We start from the raw sequence: 15,819 nt of genomic DNA on the forward strand, positions 1-15,819 counted from the left end.
TATTTAGTATTGAGGTGATTCAGCCTAAGGTGGAAGGAGGGTTCAGGCATGCTTATTTTAATGAGATCGTACTTGAATGGGCTATAGGAGAAAGAAAGTAGGTACTAATTTGCATTAGAGACCAGGAGTCAGATTCTCCACCAGTCAGGGCAGTTTGCTGCCACCTCTGGAAGGTTTGCTCAGGTCTCACCACCCTTGTGCCAGCAGGAATCATTCCTGGGAGAGCTGGGCTGCTCTAGGCTTGGCAGCACGTAAATGCAAATCACAGTGCTTTGGTAGCATTAGTGGGGGCTGATGGCTGGCCTGTCCACCTCATAGAGGGTGAGTTTCATTTGTCCTGGAACACAGCTGTATATCAGGAACAAAAGGCCATTCCTTGGGCACCTTTGCTTGAGAAATGCTGTTGTGGTGCTTTGTAAGAACAAGAACGACTGCTGGCAGTTTGGATGAAGGCTAACAATGACAAACTGCAGCTTTACAAAAGGTTCTGTTAGATAAATACAAGGCCTCGAGGCTGTGCAAAAACAGCCCCAAAGCTTCTATATGTTCCTTTGGGAAGATTATAACAGATGTTTTATTTTGTTTTCTTTTTGTCTTTTTTCTTGTTTTCCCCAGCGGTCAGTATCCGACATTTCCAAGGAAGGTACAAATACCATTTCTGGGGTGTGTGTTTGGAACAGTTCTGCAAGCAGCTTACTGATTTGAACAAGAGCTGTAATGTCAGCATTCGTCTGCTCACACTTACAATGGAGAAAAGCCATGGCAAGTGCAGTGAAGCTAACATGATGAGGAGCAGAAGCAAGTGGCCAGTGCCACTGGTGGTAGTGAAAGCAGGGAAAGCCTTCTGTGTGTGTTGGAACAGCCTGGGGCTCTTCCACGTGCCCTCCTACAACAAAGAAATTGTGTTTGCAATGATTAGAATCGGCCTGAATTTTTGCATATTGGTGTATTCTTCTCTATTAGAGTTTGTCAGGGAAAAGTAATATCTGTGATGGCTGCAGAAAGCTAGAAGGCATACAATAGCAATTCATTTTCTCCCTTTCCTCTTTTTTTACCCCTAGCTGTTCCACCTAGAGGTTCACAGATGTGGTGAGATGCATTGCGGAATGTTGCTGACTGAGGTGTGTCAGCCCCGATTTGACAAATGTGCCCTTTTGTATTGCTGAGGTTAAACCACTGCCAGAAGTGTCCTCTGTCATCATCAATAACAATTACTAATTTGGAATTTAGAACGCTCTGCTGTGCCATTCATGAGCAGCTTTTTGGTAGTCTTGCAGCCAGGTACGTCTCTAGTCACAATAATTGTCTTCAGTGAGGGAGCTAATTGACTACACTGCCGCAAGTGTGGAATAAATCATGTTACTATGGTAGCCAAGGTTTTTGGAAAACAGTATTTCCCACAGCAAAAATGTCATTTCTCTGAATTTTGCTTCTTTCCCTGAAAATAGCTCTATCACCACGGAGTTGTGAGATTGGAAGTGGGATTTTGTTTTTTCCGATGAAAAGCTCTGCAGCAAGCTAGATGATGCTTCTCGGTTTTACTTCTCTATTTGGTGTAGCCTTCATTCATGTTGAAAGGACAGAAGTGTGTTGATATATGATGTACTCAGACTAATTATGAAAGGGATTGGAACCTGAGAAAGGGTTTTGAAGAGATGAGACAAAACGTGGTCAGAAATCTGACCTTGAAACACTTTAGAAATGAGTCCAAGAAGGGCACCGAGCTCAGAGACTTCTCAACCTGTACAGAGGTTGGACCAAGGCCTGCTTCTGAGCTTTGCAGACTTCTTTGTGTTAATGTGAGTATTTGACCCTGAGAGCAGTGAGTTAAAGAGACTGTGCTAACTTTGCAGCGTTGAGCAGGGCCTCCATGGGCATGGCGTGTCCATCACTGTGCCACCTGGTTTTGGTAAATCATGACAGAAGCCCATATCCCCAATAGCATTCGTGGTTAAAGTGTGATTTTGACTTTGTCTCTCTTCTTGTCAGCCACTGGTACATCCACAAGTGTTTTAACAAAGTATTTTGTTTCTCGCTTCCCAGAACACCAAGTGCATTTCATAACACAGCTGTTGCAAATGTTATGGCTATGTACTCTTCATGTGTTAGTCTTCCCCGTGCTGCCTTTCTCTGAATCTCGTTTAATAGGACACGTTTTATATTTCTCTACTAATTTGAAGAAGTTTATTGCATTTGTTGTCTTCCCCTCTTTCTTGAGAAAATCAGGGGAAATTCCAAATTTCAATTTAAAAGCATTTTGTTGCAATTCATTTTGTTTTTACGGAGCATAGCATTTGTTGGAAGGAGAGAAGTTGAGATCATAATCTGGCTCGGTTGACTGAGTTTCTAAATTTTAAACCTCCGCCTTCTCTTTTTTTAAACATTCTCCATGCCAACACTAAACACTGTGATCATTCAGGATGTGAACTGTACTCCCCATAGATGCTGATAGGTTACAGATACATTTACATACAAAGGAGCTGTTGAATGATTCACATAAGAAGTTATTTTCTCGTTCTCAGCCTTCGCAGTACAGCAGACTTTCCCCCCATTTTCTGTATTTGCAGGAACAATTTGTCTGCCCATCACTCTGAGCAGTGTTTGAGGAGGTACATGTGGTTAAAACGTGTGGAGCGAGATGACCATCAATGCTTTTGCCAGAATTTTTTGTGCTAGCCCTTTCTGAGGAGCTGTGGGAAGAACACCCAGAGCAGGGTTTGCCCAGAGCCTGTCAGGCTGCAGCGAGGCAGCCATCACGGATGGAAGCGAGGCCTCAGCTGCAGTGCAGCACCCTGTGTTGGGCTGGTTGTGAGGCGCCTTGTGCCAGCGATACCTGCAGGTGGGGATGAGCTGTAAGTCATGTGGGCTCACAGTGATGATGGTACCTGTCTTGCCGCTGAGCAGCATTTCATGGGATGAGGGTCACTGCCTTATCCAGGTCCATATAGGTGCAAGATTTGGGTCTTTGGCATGGGTTCCTCTGACATGAAACATGAGCTGCTCCTTCTGTCAGATTCGTAGAGCTCTGGAAAGCCCCGAACTTCTGCACATCTCCTGGGCAGCATTTCAAAAAGGGCTGAGTGTTTTGGCATTGTTTAGAACCAAGAGCCTCTCGTGGGGGCCCTTCAGAAATCCTGAGACTGCAGCTGGCTGTCACTCAGATATTACCACGATGGATTTTCTGAGATCTCCTTGTCCTCCCTCAATCTTACCTAAATAACAGCTCCCATATAGCCACAAGTTTGGGAATGGACCAAGCCAATCAACTGCACGATTACAAGTAACTGTTTTATACGTACGATGTCACCCCTTGCACCCCAGGGGAGTGTGAATGCGCTGAGTTGTTTAGTCGTCCCCCTTGATTGACTGATTGATTTGTATTTGGAGCACATTCAGGAGACCTACACCCATAGAGATGTGCTACTGAGCAGCAAACAGGCCAACAGACAATCGCTTCTCCAGGGGCTGCACGGCTCTGCTCTGCTTCCCTCGCAGCTTTCTGTTGCCTACACTTTGTGTGACCTATTGACTTGTGTCCTATTGCTTGTTTCAGAATTGGTAATGTTTGAGTTAACTCCTACAGGCAAAGTCAGTGGCTTTTCAGGATGTGTGACCTCCCCTAGCAAACTTGGAAGGGCATCTGTTGGCCAGCTCTGATAGTGTTTGTTTTGGGAGGAAGCGAGGTCTATAAAAAGGCTTATTACACAGTGTAAATGATTTTCTTTTTGCTAAGCAAATATTTGCAATATATTTTGGGAGATCAAGCATCCAAAGTGAAAAAGCATGATACCTGCCAAGGATGTGAGAAGCACATAAAGGATATCTTAAACTGGGAGAACATGGGATGGCTTTACCATTTGGGTCTATGAGGAAACCAATCTGAGACTCTTTCAGCTCAAGCTTTCAGGCTTCAGACACCTCAAACTAGAAAGCTTTTCACAAGCTCTCTTTGCTCCAGCAGTTCTGCTAGTTCCTTTTGCAGAAGCCAAAGTACTGTGGAACAGAGACAAATCCTAAGACTTCAGCAAACAAGAGACATCCTAATATGGGACTTTCCTAGAGGACAGTTTATTTTACAAAGGTCTGAAGCAACCAGTAATGCCTAGTTATGGAGAGTACACTCCTAGCTGGATGTCTGCTCTCAGTTGGTGTCATAATTTCTGTATCATTCCTTTGGCTCGAATAAAGGTTGCAAGGAAAGTAATTGTTTAAACTATTTTGCTTAAGAGTAGCAGATCAATGCTAGTCAACATCTAACTTGTGAACTTGTCTCTGCGCTGTGCTATTGTCAGGAGGCCCAATTTGTTGGCACGTAGTTTTATAAACAGTGAGAATACTGGAAATTAGGTCATGTTTTGTATAAACTTTTATTTCAATAGCTTAAAGAATAAGCCACGTAAAACATCTGGAAATCACAGTAACATGAGGCACATACAATAGCAATGTCTTAAATATGCATTAGTAATACAAAGCCATCTTTCACTCTGATAAAAGTTACAACTTTATTTTTCTACAAAATATTTAAGTCATGAAATATGTTTAGATAATACATATATACAACATTCATTTTTCATTCCTTCCTGTAAGTGATGCTGCTGAGATATGGAAAGCAAAATTAATCTGAGACTCTTGTGGTTTATGTGCAGTTGTGAAACAATGTGCTGCACCTTGCAGGCTGGATTATATCTGAGCTGTCAGCAAGCAATTTACATACATCATAGGTATGTGCAGAATTGTGCATGCAAGTGACAGATCAGTTTTGAAGACTGTGCTCACAGATTCCCACAGCTGCTCAATACACAACAACTGATGTGGTTATAAATCACCGGGTCTGTAGTTATTTCTAGGATGCCCTTACCTGTAGTCTAACTAAACTAAGACCTACCCTTCATCATAAGTCCTGCTCATCAGTGTGCTGCTGTACTTTCAGTGGTGATTTGGTAAAATGTCTCTATCCTGCTACAGAACGTGTGGATTGATAAGTAATTCTATTTCTGATCAGCTACAACTGTTTTATTCTCGTCTGCAAGGCAAGTATTTCCCTTTCTATTTCATAGGGAAGGTCAGCATTAACTTGCCCCTCGAAGTACTGTTTGACTTCTTCCACCTCCTTTTCCCAGAACTCTTTGGAGATATTAAACAGTTCAGTTAGGTTGATGTCTTCTAAGCCCTTCAAGTTCAAAGCGGTGTCAGCAGGGATGTAACCTATGGCAGTTGGCTTGGCAGAGGCTTTCCCTTGAATTCTGTTGAACATCCACTCCAGCACACGGGAATTCTCTCCGTAGCCAGGCCACAGGAATTTCCCTTGGCTGTCTTTCCGGAACCAATTAACATGAAAGATCCTTGGTAGTTTTGCTGCTGGGCGGTGTGCCATGCTAAGCCAGTGTGCTAAGTATTTGCCAAAGTTGTAGCCAAAGAAAGGTCTCATGGCAAATGGGTCGTGCATAATAATTTTTCCTGTTCAAAACACAAATGGGGAACGTTTATTCTAAAGCACGAAGTTTCAGTTCCTCACAGTATTTATTACCCAGCACCCTTAGCCACCTTTCTGCATGTGAACCACAGAACTTTGAGAAATGGTACAAATGTTAGCCTTGAAGCATAGATTAAATTAATCTTTGCAATCAGTGGAAAGTAAATTTCTTAAAGCTCAGGTCAAACAGTTTAAGGTTCTTGAGAGCTGGCCTTCATTATTCATTTATTTTTTGCTGAGCGCTAGCAGCACAGAAAATTTAAGTTTACTTATCCCAGACTGTAACAAGAACTCCATATCAACTCTTCTGGCAACACCGTGATTGCACTCTGCTCTGTATGCTTGCCACCTAGGGATTATTTTGCATAATTTGTCTTTTAAGGAAAATCTGGCTGTTAAGTCCAGTATAAATATTTTCTGTTGTAAAAATGCATAGGTTGCACAATTAGCTGCCAAGATTTAAATGTTCAAAAGCAGAGGAGGAGGACAGAGAGCAGGCTCTCCAGAGAAGGTTGCCTGTAATACAGATAGGCAGACTAGATTTTGATTTACCTTTGTGCTCAGCAGCTGCTGTTGCTTCAGATCTCATAGCTGCTCCTATAAATACTCCATGCTGCCAGTTAAAGGCCTCGTATACAAGAGGCACACCTGTAAAGAACAAAGTCACTTCAGTGATTAGTGATCCAGAAGCACTTTTATGACAGGTTTTGCTAACTGAGATACTGCTGGATCCCAGTTACTATGTAATGTATTCTAATTTTCCTTGTTGATTTTTAACTTGGTTAATTTCCTGCCTTCTTAGAGCAATCTGTATGAATGTTCTCAAAACTGGCTACTGATTATTGAACGCATCAGCTGGGAGATATCTGAATTCCCAACAAATTTTACTGGAAACAGATTCTGGTCCTGTGGTCATGATGGTGATTTAGATTCAGGCCTAGCATTACTTCATTTTTCAGCTTTAGGTGGTCTCTAACAGACCAATTTATTTAACTTCTTTACCTGTAAACTGCCTTCAACTGGTTTAAATCTCTGATCATTTCCTATCTGAACTAGTTAGACCAAGCAATTTGACATAAATAATTTGCTATGCTTCTCCTACCCAAGGTACTGGGTCCTGAACTCTCTCCACTCTCCAATTCACTCTTATCAGTAACGGTTTGATGTTAACATCTAGCAGTTTACACATTGGAAGTGTCTGTAAGCGTGTGTGTGAAAGGCTAACATGGAGCAGCTAAACTAACATGGTTATCTCCTTGCTTCTGTATCGGGATAGCAAAACTTGTGCCTGTGCCCAGCTGTGTTTCAGCTCTCCTGTGATGAGCACTTGAGACTTGCTGGTGGTTTCTGCTTCTCTTACCAGAAGGTCTGCGGCCTCCAAATATTATCCCCTCGATGGGCACGCCTTCAGGCGATTCCCACGCAGGGTCCATGATGGGGCACTGGCTGGCTGGGGTGCAGAACCGCGAGTTGGGATGAGCGCAGGGTTCCCCTGTACAGAGTGCGATAGAAAGGTCGTAACGGCAGGTGGAACTCGGACTCAGTAGAGGAAGATGAGAGAATGTGGAACGGAGCCAGGTTACCGTTATCTGGGGTCCAATCCTTGTTCTTCCATGAAGTCAGTGTTACTCCTGGCGGTAATGGCTCATCAATGCCTTCCCAGTAGACACCTCCGTCACTTGTTTCAGCTACATTGGTAAAGATGGTGTTCTTGAATATGGTTTTAATAGCATTGGGGTTTGTTTTGACTGAGGTTCCAGGGGCAACACCAAAAAAGCCATTTTCTGGATTGATTGCCCTTAAGTTGCCTGGAAGTTAAAGGACAAAATATAAATAAAACTGCTTTAATTATTTCCAGAACTTTTAGCAAGTCTTGCTGACTCTAAAAGCAAGCAATACTGGGCTATTCACCAATCTAATTTCAGTTCCATACCTTGTTCATCAAATTTCATCCAGGCAATATCGTCACCCACACACTCAATCTTCCATCCTGGCAGGCTTGGGTTCATCATGGCCAAGTTGGTTTTTCCACATGCACTGGGGAATGCTGCAGCAAAATACTTCTTTTCACCTTCTGGATTTGTAATTCCCAGGATCTATTGAAAACCAAAGACAGTTGTTAAATATAATTCTTTCTTCTTGTATTTTTCATTTTGAAGACTGTCTCCCAGCAAGTGGTAATGGTAAAACATTTGATTATGCAAAATTCTTCCTACAAAAGAGGCAGCATGTAATATAGTTGACAAATAACACAGGCAGTATTTAATTCAGCAAAAAATCCACTTGTCTTGCCCTTAGATTATATGTAAACAGACCTTATATTTTTAGAAATGTCACATACGTGTCATCTTTATTTTTCTGATTAAAAATATACAGACTGCATATAGCTGTGTTTCTTAACTGAGAGCTAAGAAAAACAGGCAATATTTTTTTACTGTGAAATTAGTATGGAGTGAGTGCACTTCAGGCATGATACTTCTCATAGTACATTGACATTTCTCCTGAGACTCTTCAATCATGCACTTTGAGATTCTTTTTGTCAGTTGTAATTTACAGTAGTAGAATAATTAAATGACAACATTGCAGAAGTTTTAGTCCACAGACCTGTTTATAACATGAGAGACAATTTTCAGACTTGCATCAATCCTTTATGATTCCATTTGTAGGGTCAATATAGATGCCCAGTGATAACATTTAGGCTTTGCTCAGTGCACAGATCTGCCCACAAGTAGCCACTGTCAGACGTTCTTAATCTTTCTTGGTTCCCAATTTTATATGTATTTCTTTAAAATGTTTCGTACCTGAACTTGCAAGCAGTTTCCTATCTATCAAAGGTCTGCTAAGTGATAAGTTCATACCTAACTCATGAGACTGTCATTTTATTGATCTCAAGATGTGACTGTATTTATGTTGGTCTAAATTCAGGTTTAATGGTTGTTCAAACGCACATCACGACTCAACAGCTCTTACCAGCATGTGCTCTGCTAGCCAGCCCTCTTCCTTGGCGATTCTGCTGGCAATCCTAAGAGCAAAGCATTTTTTCCCCAGTAAGGAGTTTCCTCCGTAGCCACTGCCAAACGAAATGATCTCTCTGCGGTCCGGGAGATGAGCAATCAGTGTTAACTCTGGGTTGCATGGCCAGTTGTTGATTAATGGTTCTGCAGAACAGAATGTTGTACTCATGACTGCAGCAATTTCCGTGCTGTATCAGACTGTGCTGTTTCATCAGCATCGAGACTCTGATAGCAACCCATACTAGATGCTTCAAAGGAAACCCTCTGGTAAATACTAGTGGTAATAATCTCCTTTCCATGAAACTCTCCTTGAGCTTTGATTCCTTTAATTGACTTTTTAACTCAGTGCAATTACACAAGCCACCCCGAATCTTTAATGATGAGCATTTCCAATGTGCTGAGAATATGCAAATATGCAGCCAGCTCTAAAACATGCCCAAGTACTTCCAGGGGTGACACATTTAAATCTTCCCTACCTTTTAGTGGTAGAGGACATCCAACCGAGTGAAGGCATTTCACAAACTCTCCCGTGCCCAGGGCTTTCAGAGCAGCTGTTCCCATCCGTGTCATGATCCTCATGCTAGCCACCACATATGGAGAATCTGTCAGCTCGATCCCAATCTTGGCCAGAGGAGATCCAATAGGCCCCATGCTGAAGGGGATGGCGTACATTGTGCGTCCTGTCGAACAGAGACAGGAGCAAGAATGCTACGTGACGAAGAGCAAACCAGGGAGATTTTGAGATCATCTGTACTAATGTGGACGTTGTTTCTCACTTCTTTCAAAGCTGTTTGTCTTGTGGGTGTCTCTGATGTTTAAACATCTAACTTTCTGTTTGTCAGATCACGTAGCAAGAAGTTTTATCTTAAATGTTGAAAGCAGCTGTTCAGACAAAATGTCTAGCCAGTAGGAGAGGTGGGTGGAAGCTTCTCTGTTGGTGTAAACTGCTGCAGCTGAAGCGAATGCTGGGCATGGGGATTCTCTGTTCTCGCCTCACTTTCTATCAGGTGTTGAGGTGCTGCGTGACTTGAAGAAAGCACCTGAATTTTCCAACCATACTGTGCCCTTCTTTATAAGGAAAATGAGTTCTCTACTGGAAAGAGCAGGAGGGCTACCCTTGGCAGGCATTTGGATCTGTGCAGAAGATCTGGATGAAACCTACACGATGACTAACAGTGAGAGCCTGCACCTAAGCCTTCAGCGAACATTTCTTCTATTAAATATCAGAATAATAATGATTAGTGTTTCAGTAATCCTAAAAATTCCATGTCAGCCTTTCTTTCTCACCCACCTTGCATGCAGCCTGGGAATCTGATATTGAAAGCTTTCTCAAAATCCTCTTCTGACATCCAGCGACCCAACTGGCTGGTTCCAGTTGTAGGGATTGGGATGGTATCTCTCTGTTCTTGAGTGATAATGACAGTTTTGCTCTCGATTCTTGCTACGTCTCTTGGGTTAGTGAGAGCCAACCAGCTGCATTTCAGTGTAAACCAGGAAAATCAATGTTAATTATTCAAAAAAAAAAATTAAAAAAGATCAATATGACACTTCACCCACTTATTTCACCCTTCTGCTAGGAACTCTTTAGCAAAATGGGTGCAATGTTTTATAAGACTAAAACTGAAGTGACAGAGCCAATGTAAGTGAGACAAGTTTCAAAAATTAGTCAGATATATTCGCTCCTACAAATTGCTTCAAGACTTTGCAGTATGAATAACAAATTATATGGCTTGGGAAATTCGGGTTACACGTTAATGTTCCTTTGCCTCTTATCTCAGCTTATTTTCTGCTGCTGACTTTGAGAGAAATGTTAAAAATCTCGTTTAATTCTCCTTCTCATCAGTATACAGTTGTTTTGCGTGGGATCCACAAAGTGGTGCCTCAAGCAGTGGATGCCAAGCAAGCATGCTACGTGCTGGTCAAAATGCCTGCAGAATGAGAATCCAGCCTTGCAGGTTCACATTGTCCTTTTAAGACAGAGGCATCACAGCAGAAATACTGAGTATCAGCGTGTCATAAACAGTGAGAGAGTTTACTAAACAGAATTCTTTTTCCCCTCTAAAAATTTCTGCCGTTTATTTACAAAGGCAAGGATTGTTTCACGTTTTCACCTCTGTGCATAGAAATTTTCCACGAGTATAAAAATGTTCTAGCTGGGCTGTCATAACCATCATCACTACAGCTAAGCATATAATTAACAATGAATAATTTATCTGGTGAATCTTGCCCTTTTCTCTCCCAAATAGTCTGCAAACAGATTGCCAAATTCCTCCACTTAGTTATTCAAAAGTCTTTGCAGATTTCTTCCATGAAGATTTCTTGGTTGGCACTTAATTCCTTAGCATGTACTTGTTGTTAATATTCTCCTTTCATGTTGGCTTGGTTGGGAGAGACAACGAAATATTTGAAAAAAGAATTTGCTGAATATATTACAGTCAAAACGCATTGGCATGATGTGAATAATGCCTCTACTGAATAACAGTTGAACACCCACGGATCTATTTGAATGCCACAAAAAAGTATTTGACGAATAAACTAATTGACTAAAATAGTAGAATTCTTCAAAAGATGTATTTGCTAAATAATATTCAACCATTCCTAATGATTACTTACATAAGTCTCATGACATTATTCCAGTTCCCTGATTTCTGTAACTAATAAATAGAGACAATGTACTGCTGATATTCCTGTTTTATGTTAATTTTTACAGGAAAAGTTCGCTGTTCTCAATTATTTCAACTATGTAAACTGGGGTGCCAAAATGTTCATGGAAAGCAAATATTGCAGGTTACGAACAGTTTTAAACCTAAACAGGACAGAGAATGCACGTTGCTGTTCTGAGACACCCCTTGTCCCCCTTTTCACTACTCACCAGTTCTCATACTTGCTCAGCTTCTTGATCATGCCTTGCTCCACCATGATGTCCAGAATTTTTTTGTTTTCTTCTTCTGAGCCATCGCAGATATGAATGCTCTCAGGCTGGCACAGCTTGGCACTGCTTTCAATGAACTCCCTCACTTTTGGAGGCAGGCTCTCCAAATCCCCCTGGATAACCTTAGGCATGACGTTGACCTCATCTTTCAGCTCTGGGGGCATTACTGCAGCTGCAGTGGCTCTTGTTGAGGGCTTTGAAATGCTGATCACGATCTAAAATCAAATATATTGTGTTTGTTAGGATACTGTGATATTCTACCATTAATGATGCATATTGAAAGACCAGAATTTGTAGTAGGCTTAATCTTATACCTCTGCCTAAAGTCAACAAAAAGAACTTTAATCACTGTTAATCTCAAGCTGGAAAAAATATATAGAAAGCATTGTACTTACTGTTGAGTTGGATGGATGTCAGTGGGGATTTGGCTCCCTTTCAGCTGATGGTGTTTCCCTTGCTTTGGAGTGCTTGTTGGTTTCTGAGGCGGCGTTCTCCTTCTTTAAATATTGTCTGTGGTGTCCATCCCACCGGGTGAAGTGAGGGAGGCTTGTCCTTTACATCACCACTGGTTGTGTTTTGGGACACTGCCACTGACACACTGTCATCGTGCGAAGTTGTCAACAGCCCTGGCGAGGTAATCATTGAACAGGTCCGATTAATGAATGCTGAAAGCGGTAGTTCTTGGTCCCTGGATTTGCTCTTTGGAGCAGTTACAAAACTTTGATGAAGTTTGACCACACTTTGATGCAGTTTAGCTTTGAAACCAAAAGCATCACAGCGTCTCAGTGTGTGGAAGAGGTTGGGCACAGCCTGGAACAGGGAGCTGGCGCAACCCAGCAGCTGGCACAGCGAGCTGCTGCTCACAGGTTGGCTGTGAAGCTGGGGTTCGGCTGAGGTGTGTTTGCTCTGTCTGGTCTGTGGATAAAGTTCAGTGCTGAGCACGGATGGGCCTGAAAAACCACAGTATGCTCCTGCCTGGAGGTCTTGTTTTCGTCCATGTGACTCTAAAGAAAGCACGCAGTGTAAATCGAAATGCTGAGCTTCGGCACTGGAGAATTGCTGGTGGTGGCTCACTATAGGCTCATGCAAGCTGAGCAATTGTTATCTATCTCTATAACTTGGAGAAGAGGCAGGTCACCAACTGCCTCAGCAATTACCCCCCCAAAAAAATTATTTGTTATTTTACTCTGCATCCTGTGGGTGCAATAAAATATTAACCTGTGCTTAAATTAGGTCTCCCCTGACTGCTCCTGACTCTGCCCGTCTGCCAGCTCCTTGCCTTCTGCCACTCCATTTTAAACCGTCATGTCCACAAACAGAGGCTGATCTTTGTGTCAGTTTGCCTGCACAGTCAGTGTGTGAGGACTGACATATTTCAGACAAAGATCAGTGTAGAAATAACCCCTGTGCCATTTCATTGCACTCCGCTTCCATTTAGTGCCAGCAATGCTAAATTCTGGCATTTTTTATGTCAGTGGGTGTTCTACCATCATGTAAGATATTATCAATAATAGCTCACAGAATGGTGAATTTGGAAATGCAATGTAAGTTTCTGGAGTTTCTTAAAGCAACAAAATTGATGCAAAGGATATTCTTAACCCACCGCCTGCTCAGCTTCGTGCAGTCAGTGAGGTGTTTCCTGCAAGGCTCTCACTGATGCAGACAGCAGAGCTGCAAGCCCCAAAGAGCTGGGTCTGCCAGAGCAGCACCAAGCTGCACTCTGAGCTGCAGGCACTGCAGGGCTGGAACTCACAAGCACAGTGGTCAGTGGGCATGGGAATGCTTCCCCTGGGACCATATCCTCTATCTCTCCTGCAAAGCCTTTTATTGTGTGTCGTAAATGCAAAGGGGAAAAAAATAGTGAAGTAAGAGGGGCTGCCCTTGATGCACAGCAAGGCCGAACATTCCTGAAAAGGAAAACAAAAATCTGTTAGGATAAGAGGTGCTGGAGGTTGCTTCAGAAAGGGCTCTGCCGTAAGCAAAGGTAAAATCGGAGCCGATGTGATAATGCGAGTGGTGTTTGTGAGCAGAAATATTTTGCCCAAATGTTTTCATGTTAAAATATGTCATTAAGCGCTTCAGCAAAAATAAAACGTGGCATATTCTTCTGAGAAGACTTTTTTCTTTGCAGAGGAGTACAGCAATAATCACAGCCTTTGCTGGTGGTCCTATAAAAGTCATTATACATAGAAATAATCAACTGAGAGTTAAACGGTAATACTTCAGATTGAAGGGGGAAAAAAAAGACAGGGCCAGAAAATGATCATATTGCAGCATGGTCAAAGCCTGAATAAAAGCTTCAAGCTGACAGTGTAGCAGTGCAGGATTAGTCCTCGTGCCTCTTCAGTTTGGAGTGGAGAAAAAAATCCCCGAACCCGCAGCATTAGATTCTGCCAATTAAATTATAGGCAGGCAGGTGTTGTGCAAATTTTCTCACACTGCAATCCTAACCTCCCACAATCTTGCTATACAAACTGTGGGCTTCTCTAGAGAAGACACTAAATATGCCAAATTGGTGGCACTGTGTTATGAACATATGTCCATTAAAAATCACATTAAGGATTCCAAATGTTTTTCATTTGTGATGGCAGCAGGGCTCGAGTGCAGATGTCCACCGGGAATTCTAGACACTTAAGCATCTAATTACTTCTATTTAGGTAACACCTCCTATCAGAGGATCTCAAAGCATGCCACAAACACACAGTAAGCCTGAAGCCCCTATATAAAGCACGCATAGTATTTTGTACTGTGGTGGAATGACATAACTGAAGCATATGCAAATCAAGGCCGAGATTTTTTAGAAGAAACTTCTCATTTAGAGATTCAGATACGCAACATATGGCACTGAAGTTGTAATCTGAAGATACTGAAGACTCGTAAGTTCCAGTGGCTGCCACAGGAAATTAGAAGTGGCATCTCCAGGAGCTCGGCCGTGCTGGTCTTGGGGTGTTCACCCACTGCCACAGCACGTTGCTGTGTGCTGGATGTCTGCCTGCCTTCTGGGTTCAATGAGCGCGGGGGTTTCACTGGTAAGAAACATGGGAGCTGGTCTGGGGGCCTCTTTTTAAATTAAAAAAAACAAAAAAGTCTTGAATTTAAAGTGTATTTTCCACTGAAGTGAAGAATCTTCTTTGGTAGTAACTGTATTATATTATCTAATAGCTGATACAACTTCCTTGGATCTAACTTTTGTTTGGCACTTTTTCTCTGTACATCTTGACACTTGAATGTGATGCTAATCAAGGTGTCTTCTTGGAAGCTGTCAAATTATGTAAATGAGGGCGAATATGACATTTTGAGATGATCGTGTTCAACAAGTGCCTCAAAAGGAGTGTTTTCAGGATGTTTGCTTTGATGGACATCATTCAGCCTGTTCAGAATAATGCTTTTGAGCACTTCCACTTTTGCCAACTCACTGGAGATCAATTCAGTAAATGTGAACATTCTGGGATTCTGAGAGAAGGCACCATAAGGTTTCAGGCTTCGTTGCTACAAACAGAGGTGTAAGGAAGCACTCTCAATGAAATTTGAAAGTTAATGGCATATAATAATACTGAGAAATTCTACCCCCTGCCGTACTAATTATCCCACATTTTGTCACTGCAGAAGAGTTTTTATATCGCTTGTTGTTCTGTTAAAGAAGGATAGCTCTTCTTTAATAGATTCTCCCAGTTATTGTACTAGCTGAAGAACGCTGCTTCTGATTGTTGTTTTTTGCTGCAAAGCTGTGCCCAGTTGCCACCGAGCCACCGAGCAAGCATGCTGCAGTGGCTGTTTTACCAGCAGCTGCATAAGCCCTGCTCCAAGGGCTGCTCTCATGCACATACAGCCTGCAGAGACCAGGGACTACTTGCTCACTTTTAGACAACAAATCCTGACCTGTGTGGATTACATGCAGTTGCAAAAGAGTCTGTGATAGAGCCAGGTGTTTACACCAGGCCCGCTGCGGCTCTGTGTGACATTTCCACCTCACAGCCCCTTTTCTTGTGTGCACTTTTTCAGCTCTGACGCAGTTGCGTGAGATTTGGAGGCTCTTTGTGCTCCTCTCCTCGTGTGCTCTGCCAACTGGGAGCACAGTGCCTCCCTTCCACATTTCCCTGTCCAACCTTCAATGGTACCTGTCATGTTATATGCAGCTCTTAGGATACTGGGTCTGTGGCTCACTAAGGAGGTGTCCCTTTTTTTCACCTGTCCTCCAAGTTAGGTGATATGTTCTGAAGGCAGAGGAAGGAGAGGAATAAATATTGAGATTTTCTTCTGGGTTGGTGGACTTTTGTTAGCCTGTCCAGCTTTTTCATCTTGACAACAGGCATGCTAAAACTTCTCAAAACAAATGGCAGCAAATCTCAGGAAACATGCATTAGTGCATGCTTATGTTTTCTGATGAAAGTCATGAATAT

At 42.4% G+C, this 15,819-nt stretch overlaps 1 protein-coding gene across 1 annotated transcript; it reads right to left on the reverse strand.

Annotated features, from left to right (window-relative positions):
- Positions 1-5,002: 5,002 nt before the first annotated feature.
- PCK1 (phosphoenolpyruvate carboxykinase 1) lies at positions 5,003-11,583 on the reverse strand (the record flags this gene model as incomplete). The annotated part of the gene is made up of 9 exons (XM_079543555.1): positions 5,003-5,457; positions 6,026-6,121; positions 6,834-6,965; positions 7,057-7,281; positions 7,407-7,569; positions 8,444-8,631; positions 8,964-9,167; positions 9,779-9,960; positions 11,360-11,583. The coding sequence occupies 9 exons, from the start codon at positions 11,581-11,583 to the stop codon at positions 5,003-5,005; spliced, it is 1,869 nt and encodes a 622-aa protein (XP_079399681.1).
- Positions 11,584-15,819: the final 4,236 nt, after the last annotated feature.

The sequence above is a fragment of the Tetrao urogallus genome (assembly GCF_951394365.1).
Source record: "Tetrao urogallus genome assembly, chromosome: 16".
NCBI lineage: Eukaryota > Metazoa > Chordata > Aves > Galliformes > Phasianidae > Tetrao > Tetrao urogallus.